The 25,877-nt window shown below is 48.8% G+C and overlaps 1 protein-coding gene across 3 annotated transcripts in view; it reads left to right on the forward strand.

The window, feature by feature from the left end:
- MAP2K5 (mitogen-activated protein kinase kinase 5) overlaps positions 1-9,941 on the forward strand; it is a gene marked incomplete at its 5' end in the record, with an annotated part of 178,694 nt that extends 168,753 nt beyond the window's left edge. For all 3 annotated transcript variants that reach the window (XM_034784993.1, XM_034784989.1, XM_034784991.1), the window contains 1 exon segment: positions 9,295-9,941. In XM_034784993.1, the coding sequence (XP_034640884.1) occupies positions 9,295-9,399 (105 nt within the window). In that variant the 3' untranslated portion in view covers positions 9,400-9,941.
- Positions 9,942-25,877: the final 15,936 nt, after the last annotated feature.

A 25,877-nucleotide genomic window follows, 5' to 3' on the forward strand; every position in this document is an offset into this window, starting at 1 on the left:
GATCCTTGACTGGGGCCGCTAGGAGGTACTTCAATGCATATAACAACAGCAGCGATGTCTTAGATTACGTGCTTGGAGGTGGTGAAATTCACCCTTGTGCAGAAGGCCAGTGCAAAGCCTATGCACCATTTGAGACCCACTTGAGCCCTATTTTGCTAGACCTCTCCAAAGGGTGAACTTTATCCACATGGAGTAGTGGTCTTGCCAGTGTCCATCCTGTGTGCTGCGTGCCTTTACCAATGAAGCATGTAAACACATCATGGAAAAGTGCTGCATGTGTGGAAAGAACCAGTCTGTTTGTAAACCTGCTGAGGAATATCATTTAAAATCTCTTGCAATGGACGGGGGGAAGGGAATTAGTGTTAGGAAGGATATTTTCAGACATGAGGACAGCCATGTGAAAGCAAATCTGTCATTTTAAAGATGAATCCAGTTATGGAACTGTTCCCCTTGAATAATAGCTGTTTAATTGGTCAGGCTAAATTATTGATGTTTCAAGGACAATTATCTCTAATTGTCAAGGTTCTGCATTTGGACTCTCCTTGCCCTTTTGTTTTCATTTCAGATGTGTAAACCATTTACGGCACCATCTAATAGATACTTACCTCTTAAAGAGTTAACCTATCTGGTGGGACAGAGAAAAATGAACCCTTTATCAAGAAAATAAGATGTGACAAGTTCATTTAAAAATCCTGGTTTGTCATTGTTTATCTAATTTTCAGAGTTGACACAGAAAATTAGGCTGGGTGACAATCACTCTCCGGCCAGCCCTGCCTGACCTTTTCCAGTACAGAATGCTCTGCGCTCTAAAGCATCCAACTTCCCATTGAATGTTTACGTTGCTTTGCTGCAGATTATATCATATTGGGCCGGAGTCTGATCCCAATTTAAATCAGTGGCAAAAACTCCCTGGCAAATGCAAGGTCCAATTATTTTCCTTAGCTGGGGGCAAATGGGAGGGTTCTGATGGGACGACATCTTAAGTACATTTTTTGCGGCTTGTCTGTTGTGGATGTATTGATCCCTGGTTGACAGGGGCTTACAGGAGTGGTCTATTTTATAGTTGCGTATTTAAGAATTGGCAAGGAGATAGTTCTCATTTTTAATGGATATGTATAGAAACCTAAATATAATGAAGTGAGAACAGGATCAGACTCATTATGAAACAGTATCATGATATCTTAGGGCCCCATCCTCCAAGCACCTCCTACTGGACATATCTCTTGATTAGTTCCTTCAATGTTACAGGAAGGGCTCATGGTACAAGACTCCCCACCCCCTTTTTTCCTTTAAAAAAGGATTCCTCTGGACAATGACTAGTGTCACAAATGTTAGCTAATCTACCATTGGCCATACATGAACAAAGTATGCTTATAAAGTATTCTCCTTATATTGGTCCCTTTTTTGCTGATTCCCAATGGGTGGGTGGTCTCAGACATTAGTGCAAATGAACCAGGTTCTGTTCTGTGCCCATATTATCATGTTGCTGGAGAATTATAGCCTAGATTCTGAGACAGTTTTAGACCATGACCTTGCAGGTGCAACGGTCTGTCTATGTGAATCCAATTGCAGAATGGAGGCCTTGTAACTAGTGTACCAAGGCTGACTTCCTGGTGTCATAAACAGACAAGTTCTGGCAAAAGAGTTACCAAACGCCCCCAAGCAGATAACTCCAAGTCGCCCTGTGACTGCAAAACTGTTCACGGCAACTGAAAATACATTTCAAGCTTCTGTACAATAATTGTCTTCGTTACCTTGCAAAACAAAGTAAATCAATAACAGAATAGTTAAGTGCAGCAGGTTGCGTGTGTTTGTTTTGGAACATACTGCTCAATGCTAAAGTGGTTTCTGTTGATGCGGGTGGTTTTTATTTGTTGCTGAAATGCACAGTGACCAGAATTCTTTAATAGTTGGCATCCTTTCTGTGGTGGTTTTTAGTTTTTCTTGAAATGCTAGTGAACAGGAACAAAGGAAACCCCTCTCTTTCTACCAACCTGGAGTGCTATCAGAACTACATAGACTGCCAGCACCATAGCTACATTTCTGAGCTAGTAGTTTTGAGTTTAACTTTATTCAACCCATTCCTAGTTTCTACCCCCAATTTAAAAAAACAAGGTGTCCCGGTGAAGGCCCCAGTTCAGGACAGTGCACCGGTAGGACATCATCAGTACATGCTTAAGTGCTTTCCTGAATCAGGGCCTAATTGACTCACCCAATAATCCCTGGGACACCCATTTTGGATTATGAGAATTAGTCACCTTCGGACCCTGGATACCTAAACAGAAGGTTAGATACCTGAGTAGCAGCAAAATGATGATGATGTGCCAGGGTGGTTTTATGAAAAGGTTATTGTTAATCGTATATTAGAATGCTACCTCTGTAACCTCCGGGGGGTTTAGGAACTTTTAAATGTTTTCCCTGATGTGTCTTTAGCTGATTAGTTAAATTCAGGTACCTTCACATCGTCTGTATTTCACCTGCACTCCATGCATGATCCTGAGTAGGCAGACGCTGTCTTGGATGGATTATTGCACTGTGTGTTACTGTTTATATATAGTTGTATTTCTCACAATGTCTCAAATCCATCCCTCCCTTTCTCCCGAGCCCAGCCCAGCCAAAGTGGGTCTGATGAAGTGCCAGCAAGCCATGCCGACTTGAAGTTTTGTCTCACTGGAAGGTGAGACTGACCAGCACAGAGTTTCCAGGCTCTGGACCCACCAGTGCAGAGTTTCCAAGGCTATGCTGTAAATAACAGTGTCTGCGAGTGACATTAAAAAGCAAATCAAAGCCCAAAATAGAAGGAATTCCCACACCTGATACAATTCAGAGGGAGCTAATGGTAAAAACATCCCTACAGTTTACAGAAAATCCCTGATAGAATGTTGTAGTTTAAAAAAACCTAAACGCTGAAAGCTCGGTAATTTCAAGCTAAGGTTACTCTTGGGGTGGAAAGGAGTATGAAAAATACAGGGTTTGAGGGCTGGTCTATACGGTGATGTAGTGTGCAGCAAGGAGGGTGTCAATCTCCTGTGTTCTAGCTAGCCAACCACACGTGTCGCCAAGTGTCTGCGTGGACCCTACTGCGGTGCACTGAAAGTTCCGTAGAGCACTTTGATCTACTGCAGTCGAAACACGTTGAGATCCCGCAACGTGGAACAGCCTCCATGTGTCTGGGACACATCACAGCTGATATTTTAAACCCCACCGACGGTGCTGCACAGTGTAAGTAGCTTAACGGCAAGGGTATCCTGGATTCGAGATGTCTTCCTCTGCGGGGAGCCTGTCTCTCATAAAAGAGATTCATGGGAGAAGCTGAGTCTTTGCTTAATAGCTTCTTTTTTTATTGGACCAGTGTGTGTGCTCTTCCTTGGCTATGGGTTCTTGGTGTGTGTCGTCCCCTCTCTTCTCCCCCCCCCCCCCCCCGGTCTCACTTGTGTCCTTGACCTGTGTTTTGTTACTTTGTTTGTGGTTGATTTGTTTAAAAGGCAGGATAGGTAGATTTAGGTTAAATTGTGTATAATGAGACTTCACCCTTTTCTTGCACCTTCCATCCAAGGATCTCAAAGTGTTTTTAAACCGTTCTGAAAATGTTCAGGTCAAAGTTCAAAGCCCAAATATACAAGACGTGTTCACTGTTTGGAAGCAGCACGTCACACAGGGAGAGGATGCACACTCCCTTTAGCTCCGTTCCGATCTTATAGTGTCAAGACCAGAACAAATGTATTTCTAACAGCTGGGGGGAGTTGAAAGGAAAAATAAATCCATATGAACGGTGCCTTTACACTTCTGTGTGCTTAAATGTTGTCCCCTCTTTCTCTAGACTTCCCGTAGCTTTGAACTGTGAGCCACCATGACCAAAAGATGTAACTGAAAGATCTAGACTCAATCACCGAAAAAATCTAGTCACATTCTCTTCTCTCAGTGGGCCATTTTCTGACCAATTACTGTACAGAAGAACACATGCATCTGCACAGATGAAAGGTTGAGAGCTCCTTGACCAGTGTAGGTTGCTGTGTACAGTCTAGAATGGCTAGAGGTTAAGCAGTGTAGTGGCAATAATTGAATATTTGGGGAGAACATCTATTTCTGCAGCATTTGTGAAGAATAAACTCAGGAAGAGTGATTGAAAGGGCAGATAGCAGCTGCGCACCATTTCCAAGGCCTTAAATTAAGGGCTTGCAGTATGAACCCTTGTGAAAAGCACTGAACATCTGAGGAGCGGAAAGCAAGTTATTTGAACTGATGACTTTAAATCTGAAACCTGAATTCACACAAGAGTCATGTTTAAGTCTCTGGTTTGAAGCCACTCTGGTCATTAAGGAGCAGATCCTCAACTGAGCTGTGGAATTACCCCAGCTGGGGATCCGGCCTTCAGTTTCAGACCGTTACAGCAGTTCCACAGTTGTAGTTGAAGGCACTCTCATTCTAAAGTCTCTGTGTAAAGGAGAACATTGACTAGTAAGTAGAGAAGGGGATGGACCAGGATACCTGGGTTCTGTTTCACCTCTGTTTCACTGCAGAGGAAATGGGAATTAAGTGTTGCCTGTGTCGTTCTCCGGGATCCCGGTGTCGTTTGCCGGCTGCCCGGCACAGACCTATGGAGGCGCATTGCCAGTCCCCAGAGTCCTGGCACCGGTCCCTGGAGCGGCGGGATCGATCTCCAAGCTCACAGCACCGCTCCAGAGAGTCCAGATGCCGGTCCCCAGAGTCCTGTCACCAGTTCACCGGTACGGATCCCCACGGGCAAAGTGTTGATCCCCTGTACCAGGACGTCAATCCTCTTGCTCCAGATTCACGGAGTGGCACAGCTCTCAAAGCGTGAGGCGTCGATCGCCAGGTCACTGGAGGCATGGCACTGGGATCTGTCTTCCTGGTACAGGTCACCGGTAGAGACCCACGGAGAGGGCCGACAGGATCGGGGTAGATGGGCGGCATTGGCATTGTCCTGGTCCCCCAGACCTGTCTCGCCCTCCTCAGGCTCAGAGAGTGAGAAGGAAGATCTACCAGCAGTCCAGGGCCACCCACCGGGAGCATCAACATTCCCATCAGGACCACCAGTGTTCACATGTCCCCAAAGTCAATGGCCAGCTTCCTGGCAGCTCTGGAACCTCTGGGCATTTCCCCAGGTTGTAGGCACCTGATAAATAGAGAAATACAAGAACAAGGTGTGGAAACTACTTCCATGAACAATTAGGTTTACAATGGTGATTCGCGTTAGGAGTGCAACTTCTAGTCTATTCGAACTAAAGGACAAAATTCTTTCCTGGGATAGTTGCTGTGAAATGCAGCTAAATCATGGGAAGAATGCCTTAGAAGGGTGCACCTGGCTGTATAACCTAGAAGAAGCATTCATTGCCTTGTAAGCAGTACTATGCTCGGCCTATGCGACATAGTCTTTGTGCTAGGAGGCTGTGTCTAAGACCTTCCTAACTACTGGATTTTGCTAGCAAAGTTAGGTTAGCTGGTGTGTATGGGAGATAACTTTGTTGAAACCCTTCATAAAGCTATTTGCGATTCAGTAGCAGCGTGGGCATGAAAAGTGACCTGGGTGGGTGGTCAATGATAAAACTACCTGCTAGGTCTGGTCTCACTAGGTACAGGGCTATAGACAAGAAGGTATAGAGCATCAGACTGCAGAAACTGAGGTTGATGCTGTTAAGTGGACCCGTAAAAGTATCTCTTATCTAGTTCCAAAGTGTGCTGCATTTTCATGCCGGTGGGAGATTGTCTTTAAATCTCCCTTTTGTTAATGTTCCTCTACCTCCTCATCTGATCATTATTAGATGGTGGGCACACTTGCTGTCTCCTGGCCCCCACCTGCTTGTCCCACTTTTGTATCCACCTGCTCTTCATGTCCTTTCCCCTTTACCTATTACATCTCCATCTTCTCTTGAGGAGTTTGTGGACCATGTTACTTCAACCCTCACCATTTTAATTGTGGGAATTGGCCCTCTGAGAATGAAGGAAATGAGAGCTGGCTCCCACTGACTATTGATGAGGTGAGCTTGATTATTCAGTGTCTTTGTGTTACCTCTTGCTCTGTTGTTTCACACTTTCCCACAGAAGTGTATAGCAAAGCTCAAACTGCGAGTGTTCTCTTCAGAAATGCAGGCCCAGCAGGATGCCGGCTTCCTACCTTTTAGAAGCCTGTATCTGGCCATGTGCAGAACTCACGAGGGATTGAGCTGCAAACTCTGTTCCCCACCACCAGCCATGGCCTCTGTGCTCCTGATATATTTTCCTCAGCCAGCATGTGAAGCTGGTTCAAAGGTCCCTTAGTTCAGCAGAACCTGATCTGATCCTGACCGCAAAGTGACAGCATGCCCAAGGTGAGCCATGCTGCCTTCCTCCTGGTGTATCTCCTGCCTCTTTCCGACCATCCCCAGGGGACTGGTACCATCTGTGAACTGGAATAACACACTCCGTGTAGGGAGAGCTGCTCTTCACGTTCAGAGTTTGGGTCATGCCAGCCGTTGTTCTGCCCCCTTTTTCCAGAAAGTTTCTGAGTTTCCAGAAAACATGTGAAGCTGCTGGAACATGCCGTATTGGCTGCCGTGTCCAGACTGCTGGTGTGTCTAACTGGAGCTGCTGTGTTTTCTTTCCCTTTTGCTTCTGTCCCGAATCTGAGTTTGGCCCTTGCTGTGTAGGATCAAAGAAGCTCCGTCTCCAAGGCTGTCAGTCGGGCACCTCTCCTCAGCACTAAAAATTCACTTCAGGGAAACAAACTCACTGTAGTTCTGGGATTAGTTGTTGACCTCTCAGTCCGTGTCCCCGTCCCCAATGCCAGGTTCTGTCGTGTTCAGTCTCATCACTCTCCTGAAGTGCCCAATTCCTTGAGCAAAGAGGCTGCTTCCATCCCATCCGAAATGGTTGCACTGGGAAGGTGGTTGAGAGAGGAGTGGCTGGTCCCCAGGGACTTCCAGAAGGGCTCTCTGCACATTTCATTCTTTTAGGACGTTTAGCCCAGCTTCCGATCAGCTCATAACCTTGAAACTGCTCTGATGAGCAGCAGCGTATTGCTTATCCTCCATATTTTCTGTCGAGACTGGGCATATTTTATTCTTGTAGCTTTTGACGTTGCTGGCCCTGACCTTTGGAGTGTTTTATTGCTTTTACCTGGTGCTGTTAGCATTAGCAGCATTCTGTTTATCCCAGGGCTTCCTCATGATCCAGCGTAGCCCAAGTTACCCCCGGTTTCCCAAAACACCCTATTAGACCCTTTCTTGTTCTCAGCATGCCTGCTGCCATTAAGCAAAACTGTTTGCGCCTCTGCTTGACACTGTCCTGTGTACACTGATGATTTCCACAAGTACTTCAGACCTCTTGTGAAATCTGCAGGGAATCTCTGGATTAAACCATTGTTGGTTTCTTGGATTAATATGGTGAAAACTGAGCTGCTTCTGATGGATTCAGTGCAGAGGTTTTCCTGGTGGTGGTTTTGTCGGGCAGTTTTTCTCTCGCTTTCATTTGTGCACATGGGATATCAGACGTTTGTGGATTTTTTTGCGTTTGAGGTGCGCAGTAAGATACTTTGCTGCCACCTCCAGAACTATCACCAGATTGAGACCTGAGCAGCCTAGGTTGGCTGCTGAACCCTTAGTCCAGGTCTTTCTTTCACCCTGAAGTGCTCTTGCAGTTTATTTGCAGCTCCCCTAGATACAATTCTTCAGTGTCTGCAGCTGCTACCGAATTCACAGGCTAGACTGCACTAGGGATGTAAGTTCTTCCATCGCCCCCTTCAGTAGCTTCTGATAAAGCTGGGAGTTGATATTTTAGGGTTTTCTTAGTTATACTTATATGAGCTTTTCATTCCTTTGGCAACAGCTCACCTCAACCTCCAAATGACTTCATTCAACCTCCACATGACTTGAATCCTGTGTGTGTGTGTGTGTGTGTGTGTGTGTGTATTCGAACCTCAGCTTCTACATCTTATTCTGCAAACTGTCTTCCTGTGTGTGCCAGTGGCCTTTGTTCTCTTGTGTGTTAGAACTTGGGACTCAAGGACCAAGTCAGAAGAAAACTCACTATTTTTGCACAGCACCCGGAGCTAATACATGTTCCAGGGGCTAGGTCACACAGTGAGTTAAGGCACCAGCCTTCTATGTCTATAGAGCAAGGACACGTGTAAATCACAGAATCATAGAACTGGAAGGGACCTCTAAAGGTCATCTAGTCCAGTCCCCTGCACTCAAGGCAGGACCAAGTATTATCTAGACCATCCCTGACATGTGTTTGTCCAACCTGCTCTGAAAAATCCCCAATGATGGAGATTCCACAACCTCCCTAGGTCATTTATTCCAGTGCTTAACCACTCTGACAGGAAGTTTTTCCTAATGTCCAACCTAAACTGCCCTGGCTGCAATTTAAGTCCATTGCTTCTTGTCCTGTCCTCAGAGGTTAAGAAGAACAATTTTTTTCCCCTCCTCCTTGCAACAACTTTTTTATGTACCCAAAAACTGTTATTTCCCCTCTGTCTTCTCTTCTCCAGACTAAACAAACCCAGTGTTTTCAATCTTCCCTCATAGGTCATGTTTTCTAGACCTGTAATTATTTTTGTTGCTCTTCTCTGGACTCTCTCCAATTTGTCTACATCCTTCCTGAAATGTGGCGCCCAGAACTGGACACACTACTCCAGTTGAGGCCTAATCAGCGCTGAGTAGAGCGGAAGAATTACTTCTCATATCTTGCTTACAACACTCCTGCTAATACATCCCAGAATGATGTTCCCTTTTTTGGTAACAGGGTTACACTGCTGACTCATATTTAGCATGTGATCCACTATAACCCCCGGAACCCTTTCCGCAGTGCTCCTTCCTAGGCAGGCTTGTCTTTTAGATTGTAAGCTCTTTGGGGCAGAGACTAATTTAACTCATGCCTAGCACAATGGGGCCCAACCTGCCTGAGGCCGCTAGGCACTCCCACAGTATAAATGTTAAAAAAAATAATAAACTGAAAATCTCTCTCCCTACTACCAGAGTGTTTATCCTGTACCACAGCAAGACAAGAGGCTGTAAGAGTCAAAGAAAAATAATCAGGCAGTGCTTACATCCAGACGTACTCAGACATTGGGAGAAAAGATGGGACATTCATTAGCAGTGTCTCATTATTAGATTTGACTGGAAAAAGCTGTTAGTTCCCATGGTGTGTTTATATTGTTCTAGGAACATTTCCAAAACTAAGAAGCTAACGAGATTCTGATTTATTTTTCGGGAAATTTAAAAGAAAAAAAGTTTACTCTGAAAAGCAGAGAGACTCAACTATCGTGGCTAAATCTGTTTCTCTCCCATTTCCCAGGGCCACCCATTCATCATGCAGTACAATGATGGGAATGCTGAAGTTGTCTCCATGTGGGTGTGCAGGATGCTGGAGGAGAGACGGTCTCACCAGGGCCCTCAGTGAGCAGCAAGGAAGCACAGCAGGGGTGAGGTGAAAAAGAACCCGGGACTAGCAAAAGGAAAGTCAGCCCCACGTCGCACTGTCAAGAGAGATGGCATATTTCACTGAAAAAATATTTTTAGAAGCATCAACAAAACCTTTCAGGATATTTGCTGCTTCTTTTTCTGACTTTAGGGCATTTTCTCCACACATTTCCTTTGTTGCTGACTGATTTAATGTCCTCAAATTGTCTTCAATCAAAGTGTACACAGCCTTAAAGCATCTATAGTATATATATATTTTGTTATTGAGTGTACTGTATATTTCTTGGCTCCAGACTATTTTTTAACCCTTAGTCTTTTGCTCTTGTAAAAATGACACGTTGACTGTACAACGAAGTTTCTACACAAGTATAGACTGTCTTTGGCCGCAGACATCAAGGATGTGTTCGGGTTTTTTTTAATTGTATTTGTTTAATAAAACACGACGCTGGCATTCACCATCCTTATGAGAGGTGAAGGTGTCAGCTTGGAAGAATAAAAATGCCGCAAGTGTATCAACAGTCATGCCTTGCAAATGTCATGGATTTTATTTGTGGCTATTGCAGGGTAAAACTCCAACATGGGATCAAATCCTGCCTTTGAAGGCACTGGGACCCATACTTGTATCCCTGGGCAAATTGAGCTGTTAGCTTTTTTTATATGATTAACATGCTGTATCTCTACGGTATAGTTTCCAGTAATCTGCCCTGTCTCACCTTAAATGTCCCAAGTCATAGGGCTTCAGTCACCTCCAGTGGGAAATTCTATCCCAACCTAAAGTCTATTCCTGGACATAGCTCCTGTGCACACTGTAATCCAAACACTGTCTTCTCCACACCCCTGGTCAGCTCCTTCCCAATACCCCAGCCTGCTCTACCCTTACCCCCCCCCCCCCCAGAACAGTGTCCCCAGACCCAGCAGCTGCAGTCTCTCTCCAGAAGTTGAGAGGGAGTTTGCAGTGGCTGGAAGAAAAATCAGTGTTGTGGTCTGGGAAGGTAGGGCAGAGCCTGGGATGGCGGGATAAGTGGTTTCAGAGGAGTGGGCGTTTGAAGAAGTGTTGTGCTGAGGGAGGTGAAGTCCCCATGCAGAATTGTCTCCCAGTAATGGACACCTCGTCACTTGGGACATTTGACAGGAGGCTGATCAAACCACTGGGAAATGTCCTGAACAATCCCGCACAGGGCCCCAGTGGGCTGGAGAAAAACCAAGGAGTTCTAAGAGCCTTCTATCGCCACCTTACCGATCATACGAACATGAAGTGTTGTTTGTATTAAACTGGTCATGGCTAGATTGGCATTATTCTAACAGGTTAAAAATTGGAAAATCAAAAAAAAATTGCCTTTAGTACATTAAAATGGATTATAAGGTTCCTGGGAGACCTTTTGAATAAATAATATAAGCAAATAGACTGTTTCATGAGTGTTGGTGGTGTGTAGAAATCCTGTAAAGCGGAGGATAAGCTGAGAATCCTCCATAAACTCGTTGTGTAATTGAAAACACACACGCTGCTCGCTGATAGATGTAAACTTGGGGCATTCCGCACCATTCAGATGCCTCCCATCCTGCCATTTTGCTTTAAAAGCATTTCTTGGCATTCCTGAAAATGTAGAAATGGTAATTAACTCCTCTGTTCCTTTAGTTCCCTTTCCCATAGTGCAACATTTGAATATTGTTGTTCTTTGTATCCTAGTAGCTCCTAGCAGACCCAAGCTGGACCCTGTTGTGTTAGGCGCTATACAAAAAAGTGATGAAAACACAGGCCCTGCCCCAGCGAGCTGACAACCTAGGTTTCTGACAAGATCCAACAGCACTGTGGGGGTTGGGTGGACAAGGTATTGAAAGTAGCACCTCGGAGTTTTGCATAATAAGAAGTAGGCTTGGCAGATTTCCGTTGTTATAATTTTGACTGATATTGATGTTTTTAAGCATTTTTTTCTATTCTGATCTATTTAAATCTTCACAGTTGCAATATATTATGAGTTGTCAGACTATGGGGGGGGGGGGCTGACAGTAGTTACTAAATGACAGTAGATGCTGAGATTCCAAACATTGTTAAAGCTTTATAACCATTAAATCACAAATTGTCAACATCACATGTCAAAATATACAAAGGAAATAGCCTGAAATCACACTCCACTGAATTCTCCAGCTGCATTTTTCTTACTTTGCCTAGCTGTAAATTTCTGTTATCGACGGGAATGTATTGTCGTTGGTCTGTGTGTGTACAGTGAATTGGACGTTTATCAACATTTACCGATGATGATCTAATCCTCCCAACCCCAATAATAAGCAGTATCCTCTGACTGCCACATGCCTGTCCGTCGTCGAATGGTAAAGCTCATTGTTACATGAAATGTTCTGTAGGCACCACGCAGCAGTCAGTCTCTTTATAGACCTCGTACAAATATGGTATATTATGCCCTACTTTTTCATTACTACTATTTAAAGAACAAGAGCTATCACGTTGACTGTTACCTCAAAGGAAAGCTGAATAATTACCGTAGATATAGTGTGTGCTTCTTATGACTATGGTTCCAGTTTACATTTTCACAACAGATTGGCTCATCTTTAATCAATCTTTATATTAAAATGCTAGTTCTAAAAACACACTCACTCCGTTCACATTAATGCATAAAGAAGGCTCTTAAAAGAAGGACACAGAGTGTTTTATTATAATAAATTAAGCATGTACGCTGGTGTTTTCTTGTGCTAAAACTAAAATGTCACTAGAAGAACTGAAGTGGATAATAATAGATGAAGCCCCTTGTAGTGAAAAATTTCTGCTGAACAATTGCAAATCCTAAATGTTACTTTGGAGGTAGTCTGGAAAATACTTTGTTTCCTTCCTTGGAGGTATCATTTATCTTGTTTTGAAGTATAGAGATTGCAGGCATGAACTTATAGACTAAAGTTTGTCTTAATTGCTCCGGTGTCACAACCTTCCTGGCAGATAACAGTACAATGAATGAGTCAATGTGACCAATACCTTCAGGTCCTTTTTCTAAAGTGAGACAAATTTCTTTCCTTTGAGCCAACCAGCCTATAGGCAGCTCTTTCGTTTATTTATCTCCCAACAGTTTACATTAGCTTGCTCTGGATAAAAAGTCTCTCTCAGATTTAGTTAAAAAGTCAGTAAAAACAAGGCTTTTTCTCTTGCTTTCATCTGGGGGAGTGGGGAGGATTTCAACCTGCACCTTCATACTTCTGATATTAACTGATGTAACTTTGAAAAGTCTCGTCGTCAACACTGACAGATAGAGTTATGTTTCTTTGAGATTTGTCATTAACCTTGCAGTCTTTCTGGTTATACTTAAGCAACCTGACAATAATTGTGGAAGTTTTGGATCATTGTCCTCTTTCCCTCTCCAGATCCTTGAATTCAGTGTTTCCCCAAATAACATGGGGGACTGGAGTAGATGCAAGGAATTGGTAATAGTATATGGAACTACTCACTTATGAGACACTCCTTCCTGTCTGACCCACTATGGGGAGTTGCTGAAAGCTGTTCCCATCCCGGTGGCTGTGGAATGGCCTATAGGAAAGGAGTAAAGTCCTCAGAGACGCACGTCCACTTCACAAAGCACCACCACAACTGATCTCTGCAGAGATACCCAGGATTGAATAGGCATGGGGACTTGATTCCCCTCTCACCTTAATGATGGGCCTTCTAGATTACGACAGAGGAAGTATGGTGTAGTGGTTATGACCTTAGCTAGCACTCCAATGACTTGAGTTCTTTTCCCTGCTCTACCTCAGACTTTTTGACATTGGGCAAGTACTTAAGCCATGTCTACACTACAGCCTCTGCCGCTGTAGCGCCCTAATGTAGATGCTTCCTACAGCGATAGAGTGGGGGGGTTTCTATTGATGCAGTTAATCCAGCTCTGTGAGAGGCAGTAGCTAGATCGCCAGAAGAATCCTTCCATCAACTGAGCAGCGTCTATGCCGGGTGTTAGGTCAGTCTAACTACGGCGCGCAGGATGCAACATTGAGCAATGTAGCTAGGCTGATCTAAGTCTTAGGTGTAGACCAGGCCTGAGTGTCTCTCTGCCTCGGTTCCCCATTGATAAAAATTGGGAGAACAGTCCTTCCCTGTTCCTGTTGTGAAGATACATCCATTAAAGTTTGATAAAGCCATTAACGATTGTGAGGCACTCAGGTACGACAGCACCACGTAAGTCGCCTCGACAGAAGGAACGAGGCACGTTCTCAGCACTGAGGGAAATTTGTGCTGCTGTTATATTTGTTCTATTAAACTGAGAATGAAATCCAGTCTCTGGCACTTCTCACACATACATAATTAGAAATTACTTTGATATTCCTGCTGCTAAGCAAATTAGCCCAAAGCAGCAACGCCTTCAAAACTTCAATTTAACTTCATCTCTCCCTCCACTCTAACGAAAAGGAGATGACGAACATGCAATTAGCTTCCCCTGCTCTCCTCCCTGTCAGGTGGGCTGGAAATGTTGAATGTTCTAAGGGGTCAGGCTTAACGCCATTAAGACTCCAGTTCTGCACCCTTTCATTCCTGCCATGACTTTATGAAACCTGGAGTGTGACCCAAGTTCCAAATTATAAGAGATCTGTCATGTGAAAGCAGAAATGCTTGGAACAAGTTCAGCACCATCACAACCTCCAGCAGTTCATCCCTCTCCTCAGAAGATACCAAAAGAGTCCATCAGAAGTAATCTAAAGAATTAAAAGAAAACCTATGGAATGTGTGCACCAGTTTCTCGCACAACCATAGGAAGGAAGGAAACGGCATCTAGGTGCTTATCCCACAAAATGACTTAATCAGGATTTCAACACAAAACGTGCATCACTTTTATTCAGGTATATATGTCTCAAATCGCTGTAATAACCCAAATTTGTCATTCAATCCATAGCTGGTCGCTGTTAGAACCAGTTGAAACTGAGAGAAAAAATTCCACCCCCCCCAAAAAAAAAAATCCAGAAAAGAAGATGATAGTAGAAATTTTTACTCTTTTTTTAATCAGATTTTCAGATGTTATGTTTTTCATACCAGCTGTAGTCATTACCAGTCAAAGCTAATCCTCTGAGGGGAAACTAGCATTAGTTTTATCCTAAATGCATTGATATTTGCAGTACAGAATTAGAAAATACTTGAGTTTCTTGTATTCCTTAACAAACTCTGTCCTGCTGTCAGTTTTCCAAAGGCAAAGTGTCATTCTTTGTTTGCTCACTAATAGCTTACACGCACAAAGAGCCTTGCGTTTATTGGCAAAGAAAACAGAATTGGGGAAATACACCAAGCAGTTGTTTCACAAATGCAGGAACACCACCTGCCAGAGAAATGCCCCCTTTTACTTCCTATGCTCACTTTTTCTTAAGTGACAAGTAATGACCAATAATGTGCTAGCATTGATAACCGAGCGGTCACTAAAAAAGTCACTGCAGAGCTTTTCAGCTTAGCATGCACTCTCTGACATTAAGAGGTTTAAACAAACTGGAAAACTGAGTCTGGTATTAAAGCGTATCTATTTTCTGAATGATGTCGCATAGCCTTCCTCCAGGGAGAGGTTACCTGTAAACCCCCAAAGGAAAAGAAATTGGTCTTGGAACCTTTTGCTGCTTTATGATGGAGAAAGGAGAGCTGGAATGTTTGAAACAAAACCTGCTTGGCTTTATACATTAGGGATTCGGGTCTTGGCTGCCCTGAAAAATGCAATGGCCTTGTCTACACTCAGCAAAAATTGGAGCCATAATTCTCCATTGATAGTAGGCAGTGGGGGAAGCACTAATGTAGTCAGGGTTCAGATAGTGTCAGAGCACGGTTAGAAAACATAGTGACTGAAATGCCTGAGCTCTGTCTACATGACAGCTTTCACTGTTACTACCACGGGGGAAGCTGCACTGTACAGACCCAGTAGTTGCTAGTGTAGACACGCCCCCTGGCTGCAGTAGTTATGAAATGAGAGCATTGAGTGGCAGAAGAGTGGAAGTGGAGCGTGGGAGAGTATTTCATAGTTTGTTTTTTGTTAACACCTATTCCCTTCAGTGAGTAATGAACATTTTGGAGGAGGGGTGGGGTTTTGTTAATGACTCAGCATCCTTGCCCCTTCCATGGAAGTGTGCGAGATCCCCATAGGTGCAATCCAAGACTTCCAACAGGTTCTCCAGCAGAACCAAGGGAGACCAGACTTGATTTTCCTGATATTCCTACAGTTTAAAATAAACGCGGAGGGGAAATTCCAACCGAAGCCCACCATGCCAGGCCTTTCTCCGTCACAACCAGACTCGGACCACCAGCAAGGGAAGGAGGGAGTCTCTGAGGATTGTACGAGGTTCCCTGGTGAGTGACCTTTCACTGCTAAAATACCAGCACAAACACTGGGCTGAAGTTAAGGCCCTGCCCATAGAAAGTTAAGTGCCTTGGAAAGCCAATGGTGCATCGAGGCCTAGGTGCAGAGATCCCTGCGTGCCCCATTTCTCCTGCATACCAACCTTCTCCTTTTCCACCCCCACCCATCCTAACTTCTACCCCAGTTCCTCAAACCCCATGCATTCTGATTGTCTGTGGTCCTTCTGCCACCCCAGGATACGCACCGTTGGAAAAGAATGAAACAAAGGGATTTTTAGGCCTCCCTTAAGTGCAAATCTCAACACATCCTTGCCTGAGCCACTGCTCCCCACACCTGCCTAGTATTCCTTCCCTATGAGAGTACATGGCCTACGCTGGCCTTCCTTGGGGCCAGTAGTAAATGGGGCCAGTAGCAGAGAGCAGGGGCTTTAGAGCTCTGTTAGGGGAGTCCAGGGGAGGAGGCTGACGTGGGTTTGCTGGAAAGTGGCACCAGAACCAACAACAAAAATAGGGAGGCTGTTTCCAAGTTGAATTTGTAGGGAAATCGGAACCCTTTCTTGGACTCCAGCGATTGTAGGGTAATTCTACCTGCGCCCAGAGATGTCTCTGCAGGCAGCAGAGTGGGAGCCCAAATCAGGCCTGTAATGAGAACTCAGTTACAACCTTAACTGTGGACCAATTACCCCTGCCCCATAAGAACGTGAAACTAGGAGTTCATTCAGACAGGGGCCTCTTCTTCCGAATGTAATTAGCTCAGCCTGGTGGCCTCTGGTGCTAAGGAAGTACAAGCCAGTGACAGTTCTTTCGTTATGACCATTATTTTTGAAGGAAGTCTTTGGATGGGTCAGAATACGGTGGTGGCTTTAGAAAAGACGAACCACCCAGGGTGAGCCATCCCCATCTTTATTCCTAGAAAATGGAGCAGGACCCTGGCTGTACATTTGCTGAAGATTTGTGCTGACTGGGGGGGGGGGGGTTACCTTCAGTGAAGGGTCTAGCCATAAACTACAAGTGTGCACTGAGGACAAGATTTATAGATTGAGCCTTACTGGCTAGGAAAGGAGCTTCTGTCTCACCCCAGCCACTTCCTCGTGCAGACGAGCTGGCTGTGGAATCCTGCAGCGAAAGTTCAAGGTTTATAAGTACCTGGTCAGCCCAAGAGATTTTTAATGGAAAATGGATGTTCAAGGGCTTTTAAAAGCTGTAAGGAGGAAAAACTTCTCAGCAGTTGAGACAAAAACTCCAGGCTGAGCTGACAGAGACCAGCTGGGCCAGTTCCAAGGGCAGGTGAGTGAATTTTTCTGGAAATCCAGAGTCCTTTTACCGGGGAGGGGGGGAGAAATCGCAGGCGTCTCTTTCAAGCTGCAGGCGCCAACCGTTCAAACCGCAGTTCAGGGGCCTGGCTGAAGGTTTGTTTCCCGGCTCGCCGCCGCTGCGTTGAACAGCTCTTTCCCCTCCTTTCCCTTCCAGTCTGTTCGCCCAGCATCTCCCTGCCCCGGCGCAGACAGGGAGATAACCAAGAGTTAATTGCTCCTGTTCGCTTCTTTTCGCTTAGTCTGGCGGGTGAGGTCTGGAAGGCGCTGGTTTAACCTAATCAATAAAGGCTTGTCTATTGATCGTGTAAATTTCATTTTGCTACATCACTTACCACCAACCAGCGTCTTCCATGGAGAGAAATTAGGCAGATTTAGAGGCGGTGGGGCGCCCCTGCGTGTAGCCAAGTGCTCGGGGAGCCGCAGCCCCGTTCCCTGCTGCCGGGGCTGAAGTTTCTCTGGGAAGGAAGTTCCCGGGGCCGGCGAAGTGCTCTGATGTGCTCCGTGTTTCTGAGCTCGGCGAGGGCTGTAAATACATCTGGGCCACGGGAATCGAATAATTCAAGGGCCTTAGTGCGGCGGCCAATTCTCCAGGCATCGCTGGCTTTGGGGAAATACACCGGCGCTGGCTGGCTTGGGGGAGGATGGTTTATTACCTGGAGATGACTAATGAGCAGGGGAGTTAATGAGGGGGGGGGGGATGCGCTTCACTGGCGAGCCGGCTGTAAAATCCAGAAGCCAGAGCTCGCCTGCGTTGTAGGGGTCTGGAGCGGGCCAGGTGAGTCCGCGGCTCCTCTCTGAGCCCCTCCGGAAAACGCCTGACCCCGGGTCGCCCAGGCCCGGGGAGTCTCTCCAGTCCATTTGCCTGAGCCGCTGACCTTTGCCAACCCTATCCAAGTTGATTAGCACATCAGGTCAGACACAGGGTGCCAAGCCTGTAAACAGCCATTACCTGGATTCTGTTATCAATGTCCAGTAATTAAAATGTCACCGTTTAATTTTCGGGCCTCTCCGAGCAATCTTTTCCTAATAAAGAGTCTAATCGAAATGCTATTTTCCCCCGGAAAATGGCTGCAGTGTAGCGAGCCGGCGCGGATCGATGGAGAGAAGCCCGGATTGATCTGCCTCTAAAATTAAATTTATGGGGGTCACGGTTTTATATGGTGCTGATACAACTGTTAAATGGGGAACATTCATTTCCAATAGGAGGCGTTTATTAAACTTCCACTGAATTAGACCGCCTTGATTTATGGGGCAATCTGGCCCGCAGCCCCTCCAGGAGAGACGGGCCTGTGATGCCCTCTCTCCGCTCCTCGCAGGACACGGCTCTGTAAGTTTTAACCTACAAAATTAGTCGCCAGCCTGCTTCAGAAGTAAAGGTGAGCGGGGATTCACCCGCCGCTTGCACCAGCCAGAAATAAGCCTGTGTGTGTGTGTAGGTTTGGGGGGAGGTTAAAACAGACACACCCAGGTAGAGGCCCTCCCTGATGGAGGCTGCCACCCAAACCCAGCCCTCTACTTACCGCCCCGCACGGTCAGGTCCACTAAGGGAAAGTTCCCGCTTTGGCTTGTTCTAGGCCAGCGATCCTGGGTCCTGCATCTCTCTGGGGTTGACCCTGCGGTGGGGTAGCGAGAGAAGCCAGCCCCGCTTGCCTGGGACCGGCCCCGGCTCTCTGCTGGGCTCGGTTATGTCGGTTTCAGCCGGGGGGAAAAGCCAGCAAGCGAACCTCGGTTTGACTGGCCGTGGCAGAGCTGTGCTTGGGGGGGGACTGGCCGGCCTGCGATGGGGAGGGGGGGTTGGAAGATGGGGGGATATTCCAAAACTCGTCACTTGGAAGATTTCCCCCCCCCAAAAAAAAACTGTTTTAAGACCCCCCCCTTCCTAATTCCCAAGCGGCATTTTTATTTCATCCGCTCCGCCGGCCCAGGCGGGGCCACGAGCCCCTCCCAGCTGNATGGGGGGATATTCCAAAACTCGTCACTTGGAAGATTTCCCCCCCCAAAAAAAAAACTGTTTTAAGACCCCCCCCTTCCTAATTCCCAAGCGGCATTTTTATTTCATCCGCTCCGCCGGCCCAGGCGGGGCCACGAGCCCCTCCCAGCTGATTGGCATCCTCCCCCCCCCCCCCCCCACCCCACCCCTTTCCCCCTGGGGGTCGGGTGACAGCCCGGGGGCTGGGCCGGGACTGTCCGCGCCACCGCCGCCGTGAAGGCGAAAGGAGCCCGCCCGGCGCCCGCCCACATCCCACTCGTTTGTCTCGGTGTCTCCCTAGCCCGGCGCTTTCCCTGTCCCCCCTGCAGCCGGGCTGCGGGCCCCACGCCCGAGCAGAGGGAAGCTCGCAGCATATGGACACTGGCGTCGTCTGGTGCGTTTAGCGCCCGGGCTTTGCAGTCCCGTGTGCGCGCAGCTGCTGCGTTCCCTCCCTGGCCCCTCTGGGCGCGCAGGAGGGACTGGGGCGAAAGAGGGGGTCAGAGTCGCCTCCGCGATGGGGGTCTCTGCCGCCGCCCGGAAGGGCAGTTACCGCCGGGCGCTGCCTTGTCGCGGGTACCCGGGGCTTGCAGCCGCTTTCCCAGTACCCCGAAAAAAGTTCTGCGGGCCTGTCCGCTCCCCTGGCGCCATTGCGGCCACTAGCACCGGCAGAGGGGGGTGAAAGGTCCTGCAGCCACGCTGGGGCATGGTGTAGCCCTCTTCTCCCTGTACAAACCGTATCCCCTGCTTCTGATGGTCCCTGGGCCTGGCTCAGAGGGCCCTGCGTCAGGAAGCTAATTCATAAGAAGGGCCGTACTGGGCCAGACCGAAGGTCCATCTAGCCAGTATCCTGCCTCTGACAGTGGCCAATGCCAGGTACCCCTGTTGTCCAGTCCCAGCTTCTCTTTAGAGACTCCCAGAGCATGGGGCTGTGTCTCTGACCAGATTGGCTAATAGCCATTGATGGACCCATCCGCCGGGAACTTGTGTAGTTCTTTTCTGAACCCTGTTATAGTTTTGCCCTTCCCAACATCCGCTGGCAAGGAGTTCCACGGGTTGACTGTGCGGTGTGTGAAGAAATCCTTCCTTTGTTTGGTTTAAACCTGCTGACTATTAATTTCATCGGGTGACTCCTGGTTGTTGTGTTATGTGAAGGGGTAAATGACTTATTCGCTTTCTCCACACCATTCACAATTGTATAGACCTCTAGCATAGATCCCCCCCTTAGTCCTCTCTTTTCCAAGATGAAAAGTCCCAGTCTTTTTAATCTCTCTTCATATGGGAGCTGTTCCCTAATCATTTTTGTTGCCCTTCTCCGTACCTTTTTCAATTCTAGTATATAGATAAATAGACAGAGATAGATATAGATATATTTGAGATGTGGCAACCAGATCTGTAGGCAATATTCAAGGTGTGGGCATATCATGGATTTATATAGAGGCCTTATGATCTTTTCTGTCCTTTTCCTAATGATTCCCCACACTCTGTTCGCTTTTTTGTTTTGATTGCCTTGGCACATTGAGAGGATGTTTTCAGAGAACTAGCCACAGTGACTCCAAGGTCTCTGTCTGGAGTGGTAACAACTAATTTAGACCCCATCATTTTGTATGCATAGCTGGGATTGTTTTCCACTGTGCATTACTTTGCATTTCTCAACATTGAATTTCATCTGCCATTTTGTTGCCCAGTCACCCAATGTTGTGAGATCCTTTTGTAGCTTTTCCCAGTCTCCTTTGGATTTAACTATCCTGAGTAATTTTGTATTGTCTGCACAATTTGCCACCTCGCTGATTACCCCCTTTTTCAGCTCATAAAACAATCCAGTTTAGTCTGGCTTTTGCAGGCCCGGGCTGTGACAGACTCGCTAAATCAGAGCAAAGAGAAGGTTGTAATGGTCCCACTCCCATTAGCAGGGCCCGGTGCGCAGAGGAGCCGGGCTCGGCCATTGGTCCCCTGCAGGTGACTGTCTGACAGGAGCTCGGCGCTGCAGGCGGCGGGGTTTGCCTGCCGGGCCCAGCACCTCGATAGTCAAAGATTCAGTAAAGTACAAATGGGGTTTTTAAAAAGTCCCCTCAAATGTTCCAGCTCTTTGCACTGGGTGATCATTGAGCGTTAATTAGAAATTCATTACAATTAAAACCAGCGCGCACACGCCTTAATTACATCTGATTTTTAATTCCGAATCCGTGTTTACACAGTAAGCGAGACGTACCTCCTGATTATCCCCAATACTCTTTATACTGTACTAATTATGTAAATTAAACCTAATTAACTGACAAAAACTGCAGTTAATTCAACTGTTAAAAGATATGGGCTTGCGAGGCGCTCCTGCGAAGGAAGGAACCGGGGACGGGCTGGGAGTGCGGGCACCTTTCCCTGGCCTCCCGGGACCTGTCCTGGCTCCTCGGGGTCAGGGACAAGGCCCGTGGGGCCTGAGCGGCCGCGAACCCTTTTCCCCGCTGCTGGGATGAACCGTTTCCTCCCAAAAGCGACCCCTGCACGCCCGGGGCCCGGGCAGGGCTGGGGGCAGAGGGAGCCACCCCAGGGCGGAATGGACGGGGTCGGGCCCTCTCATCGAACCAGCCAGGGCAGTGGGACCGGGTCGGGCTCCTCTCGGACAGTCACAGGTTCGAGCCTGCCGCGGCCTCCGGGAGCCCCGAATTCCCCGGCGGCTCCCCCGGAGTTTGGGCAGGGGATGGCTCCAGGGGAGGGTCCCTTACCAGAATTCCCCAGCCGGGCAGGGCGTGTGGCTGGCGATCTCTGCGCCTGCAGCTCGACCCCCAGCCCAGCGCTGGGGCACAAGGAAGACCCGAGGGGCTGGAGGCAGTGGTGGCCCTGGGCAGGCGGATTCGGCCTCCCTCTCTCGCCATGGCGGGGCTGAGTGTCTGGGGGCAGCCGCGGGCCATGCCAGCCTGATCCCCGCGGAGAGTTTCCCCCAGCTGGGGGCACGGGCCCAGGCCTGCTCCCCCAGCAGGGCCCAGGGCCGGCAAACGTAGGGGCCATGGCCCGTGGGCGGCCGGGGACCGCGCCCCGCGCTGCGCAGGGCGGCCAGGCCGGAGCCGGGGGAGCCACAGTCCCAAACTGCCCCCTCCCGGCTCTGGCTTTCGGACGCAGGTCGGTTTTACCTGGGGCTGGGTGGGAAAAGCCTCCCGAGAGAGAGAGAGTGAGTGTGTGTAAGTGTATCTACACTGCCCATTGCGCGTGTGTGTAATACAGAGATTCACTAGCCTCTGTGTAGCTAGATACACCACCCGGTGTGGGTGTGGGTGAATGTGTGTACACACACCGCCGTTTGTGTGGCTCGCCCAGCAGTGCAAACTGCCCCTTCTCACCACCCAACCGCAAAGCCTCCAGTTCCCTGGGCCTGTGGGGCCGGGAGCGCGGGGCGAAGCTGCGCGTTCCCCCGCACCCGCGGAGTTTGACAGCAGGGCCGCGCGGTGGGGCGCGGATATTCCAGTGCCCCTAGAAATTCGGCCCAGCCCCGGCCGCGCTCACGCCCTGGGGGTTTATGACCTAGTGGGACACGACTCCCCCTCCCCTCCTGCCTCCTAGCGCGGAGTTTGCTCCGTCCAAACGCGCTGTTAAATACAGTGCAATCCGCGTAACTCGGAGCAGTTACCGGGCTGCCTCGCGTCCTCGCTGCGCGTTTACACGGCGCTCGGCAAAGCCACCACCACCCCAACCCAGCCCGAACCGGGACTGCTTCGGAGGGGAACAAATTACAAAAATAAACGTCCCGCCTCATGAATCTCGAACCCGTAACTTTTGTCATTTACAAACGCTATTAAAATAACGTCTAAAGGCTGGCGCACTGGGGGGGTGACTCTCCCTCCATAACCACACTTCGCTCGGGCTTATGAAAAGGGTTTATCTTGTTAACGTCCATGCAGATCCGCCGCAGCCGGGCTGGGTGGCACTGCCTGCTTGGCTCGTGCCGTAATAATGCCTAATAAATATTTAACTACGCATTTGTTTAGCGGGCTCCTCGCCGGGGTGAAGTGAGCAAAGGGACCCCGCTAAATTGACTCCTGAAATGTCTAATTACAGGCAGCAGACAGGGTGGGCCCCTCGCAAGCGGCCTGGTGCCCATCCCTTCCGCGGGTCGGCGAGCTCCTCGGACCAGCCAGCGCGGCGCACTCATTGGGCACAGCGCAGCCTTCAGTGGTTGCTTTAAATAATTAAAAGGCGAGGAATAATTACCGAACCCGAGTGTAATTATTGCGGGGAAGGCGGCCGTGCCCTCCCAGCATCTGAAAGCGGCTGGGGCAGGGTTACCTAGAGGCCGCATAAATGTTGCATCCAACCCCCCTCCCAGCCGGGCTCGGTAACCCTAGCGAGGAGAAGACGGGCTCCTGGAGCCCAGGGAAATTTCAATCTGACGGCGGGAAGCGCTGGGGACAGGGACTTAAACTGGCTGCATTTAACAGCATTTTTATGCGGGCGGGAGCCCGCGCCCCAAACTCCAAGGTGGGGCACCCGCCGCTCCCCAGCTCCCTCCACCCCCGTCCTCGCTGTGATTAATTCTGGGGTGTTTGAAAAGGACAGGTCCGGCCCCAGCCCTCAACGGCGAGACTTGATCATATTCCTAGGAAGAGATTTATGGCCCTAAATCTGCTTTCAAGGACAAATACGTTTAATGATACATTAAATCCCAAGCAGGCAATCGAATTTTCATAACAATACTCGCTTTAATATGGAACACATATGTTGGTGGAGGGCAAACGCTGTTCTAGTTGAATGGGAGGCTGTTTAACAAAAGTAATAGCTAGGGGCGATTCGCTGGCCGTTATTAACTTCTGTTTGATTAGTGTAATTGCTCAAATTTGGTCCGGACAGTATGATTAATTACAGTTTAATTAACGTGTCCATTAAGAGCACTTAATGCCACAATGCTTTAGAAACAGCCGGAGGAGCGGAGCTGCAGGAAAACGCCGGGTTTGTTTGGGTGGAGAAATGCCTTTTGAGGATGGCTATTTTTGGTAAATGACAATTGACGCTTTTAAAAATCGCTCCCCTCCCGCGTCCAAGCGAGCTGCCCGCGCAACGGACCAGCGATCCGCCGCCAGTTCGAGAGACTCGGGTCCTTTCGTTGCGATGATTTGATCTGAAGCAGTTCCCATCTCTGCAGGGGCTGCAGAGAGCCGAGATTGACGGGGGAGTTTTGTACACGCAGGCGGGGGCTTTTCCTTTTGAACGCTAGTGGCCTCCCCCCCCCCCAAAAAAAAAAAACCTCACTCATCACAATTTCCGACTGGCCAAATACCCCGCAGCCCCGTTGTAGGGAGTTTAACTAACGAATACAACGGGTCAACTTTTCCCACTCGAGTCCCCCCACCAGCCCGGCTTCGGGCCTGGCCCGTGGAGCCCCCGGACGCAGGCGAATGACCGGGTTAGTCCCGAGCGAGCAGGAATGGTTCTTTCGGGGAGTTTGGGGCTGATGGTCCCGGGGGCTCGCCGAGCTGCTGCAGGGATTTAGAGAGAGATTCCCCACAGTGACCGAGCGGGACTAGGAGCTGTCAGAGTCCCCGAAGAGCTGAAGGATGGTTATTGATCAGCTTATAAATAGTTAATCTCCCCAGGATTTCGTTACCGGCGAGTATTGCACCAATAGATCAGCGGGTTCGCGGGGAGGGGGCTGCAGCCGAGGCCGGCGGCTCGCCTGGGGGCTCCAATGCAAAGTTTAAAAAACCATCAGCGCCTTCCCCTTTTACTGCGCCTTCTAATTACCCCGCCGAAGACATCGTTAGCCAGAGGCCGGGATGACTTTCTGTCGCATTTCATGGCGTCTTTACTTTCCAACAAGAATTGATTGGGCTCTCTCGGAGGCCTCTTTGGATGGCCCCTTAACGTGATAAATAATAAATTCCTTAATTTCTCCGGCCATCGATTCCCCCCTCTGCTTTTGCTCCAGTTGGGCACCGCCAGGCCCCCCAACCAGCCCCGGCTCGGGCTTTTCGGGGCAATTTGAAGGCGGAGAAAACACCTGGCTCCAGGTTTTCGCCGCTTCTCTCCCTCTCCCAGCGGCTCCTCTGCCGGGTAGCTGAGTGCCACATTCAGGCCTGCCCTTCTCGCTCCGGCTAACCGAGGTAAGGCGAACTCCGGAGCCCGGGGGGGGGAAGCCGAAGTGTGCCCCCGAATGCACCCTCCGCTGCAAACTTCCCTGAGCCGGTTTTGTGCTCCATGTTTGCAGCCCCAGCCGCTCTCCCAGCGCTCCAGGCGCACCAACTTTTGACCCAGCTTGGCTAAAAACCAAAAATCCCAACCCTCTCCCACCACAGCGGTTTGGTTCCTGTCCTTCCCCAGGGGGAAGGCGCACTCCCAGACAGGAGCCGCTCGGTGATCCCCCTGGACTGACGCCTCTCGTCTACCAACCCGCATCCCTCGAAGGCAGGAGAAATAAAGAAGTGTGTGAGGACGGGCTGCTTTGCCGGCTCCCCTCACCCCCAGCTCCCCTTTCCCTCGGCCCCTTCCTCCCCCAGCACGAGTTTCCCTCCGCTTGCAGTGCGGGGAGACGGCCCAGGTGAAAGGTGGACAAATCCAAGCGCTTACCTTTGCCAGATCGCGTGGATTTTTCTAATCGCTTTTCCTTTCCTCCCCCCCCCCACCACTTCCCCTCCCCCCAGCAATTTTTGTCCCCCCCTTAAAGCAGCCCCGGCTGCGTTTTGATTGACTGGAGCGCAACCATGATTGACGCTCGCCCGGGTCCCGAAGGCAGTTAATGTAAATACGCGGGTGCTAAGTGGGTGTGCCTTCCTATGATTTTAGCTGTCACTGGATCAATGTGCAACGTCTTCAGCTAAGGATCAGCATCCTCCCTTGGACTTGCCATGTGGTCACTTTTCTTGTTGCATCTCCGC

This window comes from Trachemys scripta, chromosome 10 (assembly GCF_013100865.1).
Source record: "Trachemys scripta elegans isolate TJP31775 chromosome 10, CAS_Tse_1.0, whole genome shotgun sequence".
Lineage (NCBI taxonomy): Eukaryota > Metazoa > Chordata > Testudines > Emydidae > Trachemys > Trachemys scripta.